General features: G+C 39.3%; 2 protein-coding genes across 2 annotated transcripts in view; one reads left to right on the forward strand and one right to left on the reverse strand.

Moving 5' to 3' along the window:
• Window positions 1–4,331, forward strand: MTPAP (mitochondrial poly(A) polymerase). Its single transcript, XM_053752530.1, has 7 exons — window positions 1–143; window positions 223–398; window positions 526–849; window positions 1,060–1,188; window positions 1,698–1,909; window positions 2,455–2,675; window positions 3,089–4,331. The coding sequence occupies exons 1-7, from the start codon at window positions 32–34 to the stop codon at window positions 3,751–3,753; spliced, it is 1,839 nt and encodes a 612-aa protein (XP_053608505.1). The 5' UTR covers window positions 1–31; the 3' UTR covers window positions 3,754–4,331.
• THADA overlaps window positions 4,320–13,892 on the reverse strand; it is a 24,877-nt gene continuing 15,304 nt past the window's right edge. Inside the window, exons 17-26 of the mRNA XM_053752529.2 lie at window positions 12,800–12,948; window positions 12,083–12,215; window positions 11,315–11,548; window positions 9,965–10,108; window positions 9,058–9,275; window positions 8,065–8,316; window positions 6,770–7,527; window positions 5,906–6,048; window positions 5,177–5,266; window positions 4,320–4,616 (exon numbers count right to left, since the gene is read on the reverse strand). Coding sequence (XP_053608504.1) covers window positions 4,341–4,616; window positions 5,177–5,266; window positions 5,906–6,048; window positions 6,770–7,527; window positions 8,065–8,316; window positions 9,058–9,275; window positions 9,965–10,108; window positions 11,315–11,548; window positions 12,083–12,215; window positions 12,800–12,948 — 2,397 coding nt within the window. The 3' untranslated portion in view covers window positions 4,320–4,340. The remainder of the gene's footprint in view (window positions 4,617–5,176; window positions 5,267–5,905; window positions 6,049–6,769; window positions 7,528–8,064; window positions 8,317–9,057; window positions 9,276–9,964; window positions 10,109–11,314; window positions 11,549–12,082; window positions 12,216–12,799; window positions 12,949–13,892) is intronic.

A 13,892-nucleotide genomic window follows, 5' to 3' on the forward strand; every position in this document is an offset into this window, starting at 1 on the left:
TCTGTCAGTTCGGTTTTATACCTATGTGAAAATGTCTGTGTTATTTCAAAAATTGTTACATACAGGAAAAGTAAACAGTTTTAGAAAATTTTTATATCCCTCTTTATCACACTGCAAATGTTTATCAGAGCGTAAATTTTCAGGTCAACTGATACTGTTTACTTTGTGTAAATATTATGTGAAGGTGGCTTCGAGGTTATGACTGTAACTTTTGAATTTCAGATAGCCATAACAAATTTGTATCCTTCGACGAGGTTGCGGCTCAGAGGAGAGATGAGGCGCGAAGAAGTCTCGTCATTCAGGTCAACTCGGAATCGTCATTTAATGAATTATATGGTTATTGTTCGAAATATGCCTCCATCAATGGCATTCACCACTACAAAAATTCAGGAGGCGAGGTAAGTTTTAGTTTTTTTTACTTTATATTTGGCACTACATTATACGTGTATAACTATCTTACTTAGTTGTTAACTATAGGTACTTTACAAACTTACAAGAATTTTATTTCATCTCATTCCTTTCCAGCATTTTATGCTCGTAGAGTTTAGCACTGAACAGAGCATGAAAGATGTGCTGCGTAATTGCAGCGCCCACCAAAAGGAACATGATGTCATGGCTCTGAAATCTCCATTCTTGTGGTTCAGAGCAAACTCTGGCAAAAAGGCAAAACTCACAATACCTACAGATGTATCTCTAGTCATAAAAGATGGAAATGCTATAACAGACGAAGAAAAACTGAATGCTGAACTCCAGGCCTGTTCTAATATTTCTGATCAGATGCAGCTGCTCTATGACAGAACCACATTGAATGATATTGGAGTGAGGTTAAGATATATGGTGGCTAGACAGGTAATTTATATTTTCTTCAATATAAACTTTAATAATAGAGTGGTTGTTATATTAAATTATACACACTCTGCCCAATACTTGTCTAAAAGATTTTCCTACAATGCACCATGTTTAACTTTTAACTTATTTTTAAGATTTGTTTAAAGTAACAAGTAACTTTCAACTAATTGATAAATTGCCATAGCTAATTGATAACTGGTCTTGTTTCAGCTGGAGGTAGTATTTGAGAGTCTATACACCAACATAGAGGTGAGGCCGTTTGGTTCGTCAGTAAATGGTTTTGGAAGGATGGGCTGTGACCTTGATCTCGTGCTCACCAATGAGTTGACTCATCAATTGGTGAGTGATTAAATCTGTTTCTTTTTAGGCTATTTGAAGTGTGGTGGTACAGTGACTATAGCAGGAATATAGTCATAGAAGAGAGGATATTATTATACCAAAAGATCTATTATAACAAAGAGATATTTGGAAATGAAAATAAGGGTGTCTAAACTGACTTGAATTAATGTAACTGGTATTGGGTAACTTTTATTCCAAACCTAAAAAGGTAAAAAAGGACTTATAGGACACTTAAGGTTAATGCAGTAAATTAAATGAAGATTGGGCTTAAACTTTTGTTTTTAATCATTAGTTTCCCGAAGGAGTAGGCAGAGACTAGGGATTTCCACATGCCACAATCCTGACAAATTTCTCTCACTTCCTCTATACTCATCACTCTCTTCATGCACACTATTCTATTATGGAGGCTCTTACAAACATCTGCAATTTGGTTGTGGTATGTTTTTCGAGGTCGATTCTGACTGACCTATGGAGGGAATCACAGAAAAAATCATTTAAACATTTCACAGAGTGACCCGAAAAAGCGTCTAGTGTACCAAGAGAAGAAGTGCTCGAGTGGGGTGCGGCCGTGGCAGCGGCACCTGGAGCTGGTGGCCGAGCTGCTGGAGCTGCGCGTGGCGGGCGTCAGTCGCGTCACGCGCATCCTGCACGCGCGCGTGCCCATCGTCAAGTACGCGCACGAACTCGCTGGCTTGGACTGCGATCTGTGCTATGGCAACTTGTGAGTGTTGTGATGGCCTTTTCTTTCTTTCATTTCTCGGATGCATTCGGGGCTGCGAACGTGAAGCCTCTCAGCGTAAAAAATAACTTCAAAAGATTACGTGATGTCAACCCTCGGAAAGACGATTGTTGCCTATCAAATGTCTAAGTTATGGGATATTATTATATATTAGATAGGATATGGTGTGGACGGAGTGGTCCTATTCTACTAGGGAACTGTATTTTTTATTTTTAACAATGTGATGATGGCGCTAGTGAGCCGGGAGCGTGGATTTTTTTTAGTATTCTTTATAATATGAAATAGATAAAAATGTGAGTGCGGTATTAGTGAGCAGAGGTGGGCCTAATCTTAGCGTCACGCCCCATTGCTGCAGTTGTTTTGTATAGGTGACACAGATTGTTGTGCGTTGACGTACGTCGAAACTTCATGCGTTATTCAAGGTTATATTCTACCTGTGTACCAAACATAACAATACGTCCAGTAGATTTTGCGTGAAAGTTTCGCATTGATAATACTAGTAGGACAGGAGTATGATGTATGCACAGATCGGGCGTGTACATGTCGGAGCTGCTGTGGGCGCTGGGGACGCTGGACGCGCGCGCGCGGCCGCTGACGCAGTGCGTGCGGCGCTGGGCGGCCGCGCACGCGCTCACGTCCGCGCACGCCGGCCGCTGGGTCACCAACTTCCCGCTCACGCTCATGGTGCTGTTCTTCCTGCAGCAGCGGGGCGTGCTGCCGTCCGTCAAAAATCTGATCAACAGAGCCGGTTGGTATACTCCTTTTTCGTGATTATCAGTGAAGTGGCTTTATAAAGTGAATCTACTGTGGGACTTTCGACTTTTCTATGATATAGTGATATAGATGCGCCAACTACGAGAACGATCTACATCTAGAAGCATTACATTATTTTGTATTAAAAATTTTAACATATATCAACTTTGTCTTAACATGTAGAATCAAGAGCGGCCCTAGAACTCACCCTTGGAGCACACCAATCCAAACAAACAATATGTAATCTAATCTAACCCACACTTGAAACACGTGTTAAAATGGGCGTACCTCAAGTATCAATTTGAGATCAATCTTATTTAAACCAGAGCTAAAAAATACTTTCATTAACTACACTTGCAACTTCTTTATAGTATATCTAAATACAACCAAATTATATTAAATTCCCAGGTAAAGAAGACATAAGAATAGCTGAGGAGAACGTAAACTGCACATTCCTCCGAGACATGAACAAGTTGCCAACAGAATGCTACGGACAGAACGAAGCTAACCTCGAAACATTACTTTTACAATTTTTCGAATTCTACTCCCAATTCGACTTCTCAGAGAAAGCCATTTCGGTCATTGAAGGCAAAGCTATACGGAAACCTAATTCTCAACCGTTGTATATAGTGAATCCGTTAGAAAACATGTTGAATGTAAGCAGAAACGTTAGCTATGAAGAATGTGAAAGGTTGAAGGCTGAAATTAGGAACGCTGCTTGGCAATTAGAAGCTGGATCAGATGATAAAAAGTCTGACGATTGGGGATTATTGTCTTTGATTGAAAAGAAGAGTTCTAGAGGTTTGAAACGGTTGCTGCGAGTTGGAAATTCACATAGACTCGTAGCGGTCAAAGACTTGTTCAATGAAGATGACGACAGCGACAAAGAAGAAGGCTTTAGAAGTAAATTAGAAAGACTGACGCAGAAATCTGATAAAGTTGAGGAGAGTGTGAAAGAGATGAAAGAAGATTTGGAGAAGAATAGCAAAGAGAAGAAGGATAAGAAGATTAACTTCAAGAATAGTCAGGTGGCTAGTGAAGTGTTTAGGATACGAAGGGATAAGATGGTATGATATCATATGTTTGATTTGTGAGTGTAACACATGTGACTTATAGAAGTATGTATAATATTCTATCCACCAATCTCCTGGCTCTGTCTACCCCGTAAAGGATGAAGACGTGATACTATACCTATCGATCGACCAAACAAAGGTTTCTTAGATATATCCTTAAATATCCGTCATTTTTTCTTTCTTGTCCGAATGTTTTTCAGGATACACTTGCGGAATTACTTAATTTGTCATTAAACCATGTAAAGTCACATGCGTATATATGTATACAAATGCATTAAATTTAAATTCAAATTTGTCACATTGGTATAAGAACCGAATACTTATTAATGTACGTGTTAGTTACCCTGCATGGACCTTAATGCCGCGGTGATAGTGGCGAATTTGCAATGAGCACGGGTAGCTTATGTTGATGACTGTATAATGTGCTGAGTTATCTATAATACAGGTAGACAAAATACTACAGTGCAGTCTGAAATAATGTCTTCTAATGTATTTGGGTAAATTGTACACCAAGTTGTTTAGTTCACGTTGTTTTATGAACCCTAATGTATTGTAAATAAATATAGTTATGTATATTACACAGTTTATTATTTCTTCAATTGCTCAATAAATAATTCAATCTTAGGATTTAAAGCAGCTGTTTTTTTTATTTCGCCGCCGTTGGCTATTTTTTTAAACATTGTCACGTTGGTATTGCACAATTTGTCTATGGTCTGTCTATATGTCGGGTTGTCACATATGTTTAGTACATTAATCAATGTATTCTCGCTGTATATTTGCCTCAATCTTTGGGCGCTGTGGTAGCTCCATATCGTCTCTTCTAAAATCACGTTGTGCCTCTCATTTTGGTCGAATACTCTGCACTGAAAAGTATTTACACAAGGTATTAAAACATTTAGGTTATTAAAACAAAGGTTCTCGTTATTATTCAAGATCTAATCTCATCTGAGCGTATTCCCAGTTGCTGACGGAGCCCAGGATTAACTTTCCTACTTTATTGCCTGTGTTCTTTTCTATATTTGGCTATGATTTTACAACCGGGCGTAAACCCAACTAGTAAATGGGTTTTGCCCCGAATTGTTTAGGAAAATAATAAGTGAAAGCATATCTGCCCTTGGGCCGTTAAGATGTCTATTTTGATGTTCATATAAGCAGCTGTTAATTTTCCTGATTGAAACCCCTTTTTACTTCCCTTAGAGGATGAATTTTGAAAAATCCCCTAGACCACATAAGCTATGTGCTAAATTTGAAGTTTCTAGACCCAGTGGTTCGAGCTGTGCGTTGATATGTCAGTCATTCAATGTCTTTGTACCATCGAGTTAATTTTTAGTATGCATGCGATTCATTTTAGGTCCCTAAATTGAACTGAGTTGCATTCGTATTTCAGCGCCAGAGCTGTCTGCTCCGGGTTGAATATTCTCACCTCGTCACTGATCTCGTCCGTCATGCACACCTCAGACTGGAAGTCCAACAACGCGAATACAACCAACAACGCACCCTCGTCCTTGTCACCCTATAAATAAATAATCGAACTAATATTATAAATGCGAAAGTAACTTTGTTACCTCTTCACGCTCTATCTGCTCAACCAATCTTCTTGAAATTTTGCATACATGTAGTTTGAAGTATGGAGAAGGACATATACCTTTCATCCCGGTAAAAAAACTGTTTCCGTGGAAAAAATACGCGGGCGAAGCCGCGGGTAATAGCTAGTATATCACATTTTCAATCTATAAAATGTGTAGATAGAGAAAACTATAGACAACGTAACTTCAGTTTCGCTTAAACAAAAAAAGTTGGCGTTTCACAAGTAATGCTGCATAAGAAACTATAATCTTGAGGATTTCCCACGAGCGGATCCTGGGCGCAGAATCGGCATTATGCATTTCAAAATGATATACTGCATTGTCATCCAAACTAAACGTCTATACTAATAAGTTGCAACATTCCATCGGAAAAAACATTGAAACACTCATATACGAATATAACGATTTCGCTCGTAACGACTAACCGGTTTAAGCGACGTTAATGTATATTGCAATTAGGTTTCATAATAGGTACAGAAAATTGATTAGTTCGTGCTTAGTACGACATAGTTTACCCAGACTTTTGAAGGTCTATAGTACATTGCAAGTTAAAATGTGACAACGACCTGTATAGTCCCCCGCAAGTCCCGGCCGGCGGGCGGCAGCAGCCGGCGCCGGCGCAGCAGCGCACAAGCGCGGCTCCGCAGCGCCGCCTCCGCGTCCTCCAGCAGCGCCACGACGCCGCACCACAATGTTGCTGAGTATTCGACTGTATTGTATATAAACGAGAAAGGTAAGGTTAAGATAATGCTTTTAGCATTTACTTTATTATGCTGTCATTTTTTTTTATAATTATTCTTTTATTTTATTATGGGCGAATTTCACAAGCGTTTGAACGCGGCGTATAGAGTTTCATTAGTGTCAGAATTTTTTTGAATAAAGAATCTATTTTGTTTTTGAATTAAAGTTTTATAAAATTAACATTGTAAACCTCGGCATTGTTCGACGGCGCAGAACAGTACAACCGACCGCCGACTCTGGCCGAATGAGAACATTAGTGAAATAACGAACTTATTGCTACTACATAAGATTTTAAATCCAAAAACAACAGGAGTCGTGCTATCTCGCTCATAATAATTGTACAATATTACACTTGAGGGCAACTCCAGACATGGCGCGTACGCATTAGCCAATAGCGAACGTTTTTGTTCGCGCGTCCGAATGGCGCGCTATGATTGGCGCAGATATTTTCGCGACATGCAAAAAGATTATTTCTGCGCAGGTACATCGATGTAACTTATAAAAGTGGTAGTACATTACCAGTACTTTACTTATATATATACTTTACTTATATTATAAAATGGGATAATTAAATTGATTACTGTGTATGGTACAATTTGACATCCCGCGGCGGAATTCAAAACGCTCGTGAAATTCATCCCTATACGCATTTTTTGCTGTAATTTTAAACAAATAAATATTATACTTACATTTATCTTGGTCACTCCAACTCCAGCCATCTTTGATTTCGATTAATTGAACAAAGTTTTCTTCCAAAAACTTTACGACCACCTCCCTTACATATTCCGCATTGTTCGGGGTGCTGTGAGCGAAAATCACCCTTACGACATCCAACATAGACTCCATACTAATTGCTTTTTCCTTCAATTTCTCAGTAATAAACGTCGACAGGCACTCCAAGTAAATATGGGTCAAATTCTCGTGTTCATTTTCAATTAACTCGAATAGCTTCTGTGTTATAATTTCGTCTGTCAAATTGTTAATCCCAGTTTTTATTTGCACAACATATTTCTGTGTGTTCCCCTCTAAAGTTAACACTTTCAGCGATTTCTGTATACATTCTAAGTATTTGCTTTCCTCGAATATTTTACACAAAGTCGTTATGTATTTCGGGCATTTTTTCAAATTTTCTAAAACATTTTTATCCCTTAATTCTTTTATATGTATTTGGAAATTGCATTCAATTTCCAAACTGTTGTGTAAAATCAATAAATAGTTCAGAACTGATAAAGTCACATCGTAATATCTATAAATCACATTATTGCATATAATAGACGGTATGTCTTGTTGTCTGTCTTTAGTATATAGGATAAGAAGTAAGTACATAGCGTTGGAAAGACATATCTCCCTTCCGAAAGTTATTTGGGAAGATTTCTCGTTAAATAGTAATGATTCGAGCGTTGTCATAGTGAAGGTGATTAGATCTTCTGTTATTAACAATGGCATCCTGCAATAAGCGGCACGATATTATTCAAATTATACTTACACTTACATAGACAAATAATAGTCTGTAAATTTTTCTTGCACCATTTTTTGATATTATTATTTCCACGATAAACAATATAATCGGTTAGTAATGGGTTTTGAAGATCAGAATCGGAGGGTAGCAAAATTTAATAAACACACACAGGAATAAATTACAGTAAATTTAGCACTAAAATAAATGTATGTCATAAATGAGTTTAGTTATTGTATTAATTAGCATTAGAAAACATGCTGGCGTTTATTGGTTAATAATAACAATGCTAGTATTTTGTTTACGTGTCCCACTGCTGGGATAGTATACTAGTATAGTAAAGAAAAAAAATCTATTTTAAAATAACGGAGCTTGTTGCGGATACATACTTGTAATGCACAACGAAACATTGACAAGGCATGTTCCGGATTATAGTATGTTTTTTTCAAATTAAAAAATATCTATTTTGTAAATTTGACGGACACACAAAGTGAGACAGATTAAAAATCAATGCCATGCCATACTTACCGCCAAATAACCATATTGAGCACCTTCACAAACTCGTCTGCTATCACGTAGTCAGGTATTTCCCCACACGCCTGCTTCAGGACCCACGTCGCTGCGAACAGTTTCTCAGACAGAGCCTGTCCGTTTTGTATCGGGATATCGTCGGGCTTCGCCCCCAGCAGTCGGGTCAGCTGCAGGAGTACCCCGTGTGTGTGGTTGTGGGTAGTGGGCTGTTGGATCGATGACAGGAGGGATTCGATGTAAGTGTAGTACCTGCAATATATCCAAGTAATCGTCCTGGCTTCTCTCGGGTAAAACCATAAAATTCAAATTCAAAATTCTTTATTCAATTTAAGATTATATACATTACTTATTGACGTCAAAAATACTTAAATTAGGTCTAAGTAAGGACCAATAAGATACAATAATATCAGTAGACCTTAGTTAAAACGTAACCTATGTTACTCATGAACATTTTCCATCTCTGTGCCAAAATCGTTTCAGTACTTTTTCACTATTACGCCTACAGTAATGTATGGCGATCCTGTGAGTCGGACAATATGTGATTTAAAAAATTAAGACTATTTGAAGCAAGACAAATCTTATGATACTCAGCGAACCAATCAGATTGCAGTTTGGTTGATGTTGCTTTACAATAGGCACTACGCATACAGGACCCCTTGAACCAATAAACGCTTTCGGTTCTGTGCTTGTTGATACTTGCAGTTTATCACACTACTAGCTTTGGCCCGCGGCTTCGCCCGCGTAATTTTCCCATGGGAACAGTTATTTTTCCGGGATTAAAGGTCACACTATCGTAACTAATATTATAAATGCGAAAATAAGTTTGTTTGTTACCTCTTCACGCTCTATCTACTCAACCAATCTTCATGAAATTTTGCATACATGTAGTTTGAAGTATGGAGTACCTTTTATCCCGGAAAATTAACGCGGGCGAAGCCGTGGGCATAAGCTAGTACTAACTAAAAGACAGAATAGAAAGAGAAAACTCACAGTGCCGGCGACACGAGCGGCAGCACAGCGTCGGCGGCGAGGCGGCGGGTGAGCCAGGACGCGGCGGAGCGCGCGAGCGCGGCGCGCGGACGCAACGCGCACACGCGCAGCGACGAGGCCGAGCCCTCCAGCGCACTCGGCCACAGCCGCGACAGCAGCACCAGCGCGGGGAACACTGCCGGCCGCAGCTGCGGGGTCGCCGATGCTGGCAGTATATCCTGAGGAGGATATGTACTTGTTTACGTCCAATATTTGCCCAAAATGTCGGGCGTTCCGTGTAGGTAAATAAGATAGAATCATACGAAACAGTAGATTGAGCGTTGTAAAATCGAGCACACGGCGAGAGACAACAGATAGCGAGACGGCAAGAGACAGTCTGTCTAGTTTCTTCTCGTGTAGCTGCGCAGTACGTGCCCGAGGCTTCCCTCCCGTGGGAATTCCGGGATAAAAATACCCTATTCTACCCGTGTAGGTATCAAATTTCATAACAATCGGTCTAGTAGATTTTATGGGAAAGAGAAACAAAGAGATATACATACACACATCCTCAAAAACTTCGCATTTATAATATTAGTAGGATTATGATTTTACCCGTAATATGACGTGATTAATATACGACCCCTTATCATCCCCTTATATCAAAACAATTGAAACAATTAGGATTAAAATTATTTATAACGTTATATTCGTCGACCTTGGTGGGGCAATGGTAACGTGCTTGCCTCTGAACCGAGGTCGGTCGGGACATCTTGGATGTTTACCTATATATGTATTCGTTATAAAATATAGTATCGTTGAGTTAGTATCACATAACAAAAGTCTCGAACTTATTTTGGGGCTAGCTCAATCTGTGTGATTTGTCCTAATATATGTGTTTATTAATATTTGAGCAAATCGGAGCACTCACCATCAAGACGTCGTAGAGCTGCGGGTACCTGAGGAAGAATATCCTGCCGGTCATGTGTTGGCGCGGAGCCCCGTGTCCGGGTCGCGGGGCTCCGAACGCGCGCGACACCAGCGCGCTGAACGCTAGCGTGCTGGCGTTGCGCTCCTAATGAACATCAATATTCAAATCAAATCAAAAATATTCATTTGGTATACATGATAAAAAAGGAACATTTAAAAGTGCTCTGTATTCTGCCGCAGCGGCGTATACAAATATAAAAGAAAAAATACAATTTAACAGGTCAAAAATTAAAGGTCCGTTATAAATCACATTAGGTTGAAAGGTCTATGTTCTTCTCCATACTTTTAATTATATATAAGATTGGTTGAGTAGATGACGCCACGAGGAATGCGACTTAAGGATCCCTTCTCTTTAGTCGTATTCTTCGTGGGTGTTGTTAATGTCGTCGATTTAAATCCCAACTAATATTATAAACGCGTAAGTAAATTTGTTTGTTAGCTCTTCACGCGTTATCTACTCAACCAATCTTCTTATACATAATTAAAAGTATGGAGGACATAGAGCTTTCAACCCGGAAAAAACTATTGTTCCCGTGGGATTTGCGAAAAGCCTATATTTTATAATAAGCACCAAATATAATATAAATAACACTAGACTAGAAGGGATCCCTCCTTAAGTCGTATTCCGCATGGCTAAGGGACACGTGACTAATGGTCAGTAGAATGAAAATATGGAATGATCTTTATGAAGTCAAATGCCCTAGCTGGATTACGTCAGCTTTGGAATAAAATAAACGGCTCATCGTAAATAATAAAAGAAATGGGCCATCCGTTTGGAAGTTACTATGACACAGACAGACACACAAGTACACAGGCACTCGGTATTGAAATATATTATTAAAAAAAATAATAATGGGTGAATTTCATGAGCGATTTGAATTCCGCCGCGGTATGTCATTAGTGTTTATTAAATTGGGACCATACACAGTAATCAATTTAATTTATCCTATTTTATAAATAAGTACTGGTACAATGTTATTTTTATAAATGTTTAATTTAAAGAAAATGATTCCTTATTAAAACAAAAATGTCGCACACTAATGAAACGCTACACACAACAGATGGCACGACGATCGACAACTACCAGAAGCTAACAAGTCTAGACCGCGCAGACAGTGCGTTTTCGATTGGAAGCATAAATACAACCTCCGACATGACGCCGTCTGCCGCGTGCGGTTCCCCGGGCGCAACACCTAGCCTGGCTGGAAGATCTTACCTTTGTGTCGGTCGAGCATGATAACCTGGCTCCCGCTATAAGCTTATAAAAAGAAAGTAGTCTTTCTCCACTCACCGCCCAAGTGTCACCTTCGAATCCGTTCAAGGCCACAACAAACCCTTGTCCCACGTAACCGGCCACACTTTCGTCGAGAGCGGAGTTCCTGAACAGCGCCCGCAGTATGTTGAGGCAGTGCACCCTGGTGTCCGCGTCGCGGCGCTCGCGGGCGGCCAGGCGGAGCAGGGTCGCCATGCAATGGTGGAAGCATTTAGGGTTGCCTTCCACTTGCACTTCTGTTGTCACCAGCGCCTTTGGGATGGTTAACAATATTTTTTTTTATAAATACGTGGTGAATGACTGGAGACTTTATATACATGCTCAGTAAGTGATACTGAATAACTTTTCGTATGGGAATAGCACAGATATCGCGAAAAAAATTCAGGTGATCCATACATTTTCCTAAAGTTAAGAGATATTTGATTTTGTATGGAACAGCTACATTGTTACAATCTATGACTTAACACAATGATCTTAAAATATATATATATATATATTTTACCTACAGCATACATAGATTTAAAAATTTTCTGACCTATATATTATATACTATATATTAACAAGTTTATTTGTTAAGACAAATTAAAAAACCCCCGACTTTCAATATTCATTTCGCTACAATCAAACATATTTAAGAACATAAAATACAGCATAAAAAACAGACAGACACACTTAGCGGTCAAACATATAACACCCCTCTTTTTGCATCGGGGGTTAAAAACTAAGAGGAGGAATTTATAACTAAAATAATTATTTGGTAAATAAAACAATTGGTAGCTTACGAACCTGAATCATGAAGGGCAAGCCGGCGCTTCTCCTCGTAGCGTCCTTGCGGTCACCCATCGCGATGCTGTCCATCAGCTGCTGCAGCCACTGCCGCGGCAAATTGTGTAATGACGGCTCTCTGCTGCGCCACAACCTAGATAATATCAAATGATCAATCAAAGAGACAGAAAACTATAGACAATGAGCCAATGTACTCTAATGATATAACTTATATCTCATATAAGCGGCAGATTGAGTACTTTACTTTTAACCTAAACTAGCTTTTGTCCACGGCTTCGCCCGCGTGAATTTCCCACAGGAATCCTTTTTCGACATGAAAATTACCCTATGTCCTTCTGTGTAGTTCAAACCATGTGTATGGAAAATTGACGCATATCGATTAAGCAGATGAACTGTGACAGGTTAGAAACTTACTTTCGCATTTATAATATTATTTGGCTCTGCGTGGACGCATTCGAATCGATTGTGCTAATATTATATACTTGATATTGCCCGGGGCTTCGCTTCCGTGGGAATTTAGATATAAAATATAGCCTATAGCAATCTTGGATAAATAAATGCGATAATGTGTGTAAGATAATATGTCGTTTCAAATCCATATCCATACTAATAATTTAAAGAGAAAAGATTTTGATGAAATTTGTCACAGAGCTAGACGTGACATAGGCTATTTTCGATTACTAAAACTAGTAAAGAAACAAGAAACAAAGAAGCAACCTCTCGAGCAGTAGAGTGAAGCCCACATAGGCCTGCTCGAAGGCGCCGCGATGCTTGGTGTCGCGCAGCAGCCGCCGCAACACTGCGCCTGCGCGGCGCAGCGTTGCGGCGCGCTGCAGCGCGGACGTCCTTCCCAGCAGCAGGGACACCTGCGGGAGATGGCGCCACTGGTACAACTAAGGCACACAAACATTGCCAATGGAGGCGAAAAGCGCCTTCTACGCAATCGTGGTGCGAGTTTAAAGGAAAAAGGAAGGATTTAGTGGATTATCCCGAAAATAATAACACTATTTTAGGTTATGTTCTGCATTATTTGGTCAACTGTGGTCATAAACTTCATTTTCACTGAAGATCTTACCTGTATAAAGTCCATATTTTAAGTCATAAGTCTTCACATGTGAAGTGTTCTGAGCTTCTTTTCGACCGATTACTGGCTCGAAAATTTTACTGCGTGAGACGTGTCCCATAATTTTCCAAGTTTTTTTATCTTATGGAAAACGATTTTTCCCAATATATCGGCACCTGAATATGCTACATTGTTGTACATTTTCACAAACGAATGCTTACACAATGAAAGGATTAATAAAGTACTCTAAAATAAACGTTTTAATCGACATAGCAAAAGGCGGCAAAGCTTTTGTGTACCTAACATGCAGTGCTGTACTCTGGCGGGATAAATGTGCAGTAATACTCCCTATTACGTTATTACAATCAAATCAAATATCTATCTCTTCCGTTATTGACTGACTGACTGACAGACAACGTACAGCCGAAACTATCTACTAACATAGGAAGCTGAAATTTGGCATGTAGGTTCCCTGGGTAGTGTAAAAAAATCCCACGGTAAACGAATTTTTACTCACATGCGAAGTTGTGGGCAAAAGCTAGTATATGTACAGGGTGGCCAACTTGGAGGTATAAGACTTTTTTGCCGCCATATTGTTTTGGCGGTAAATATGACAGTTGTTGGATGAAAATTATATATTCTTCGTGTAGATACGGCAAATTTATTATGGAGCGTTTTACGACGGAACAGCGTGTTTTAATTATTAAAACGTTTTACGAAACATTAAAAAGAATGTTTCCCGGTCGA

Source organism: Plodia interpunctella, chromosome 12, assembly GCF_027563975.2.
Source record: "Plodia interpunctella isolate USDA-ARS_2022_Savannah chromosome 12, ilPloInte3.2, whole genome shotgun sequence".
Taxonomy (NCBI): Eukaryota; Metazoa; Arthropoda; class Insecta; order Lepidoptera; family Pyralidae; genus Plodia; species Plodia interpunctella.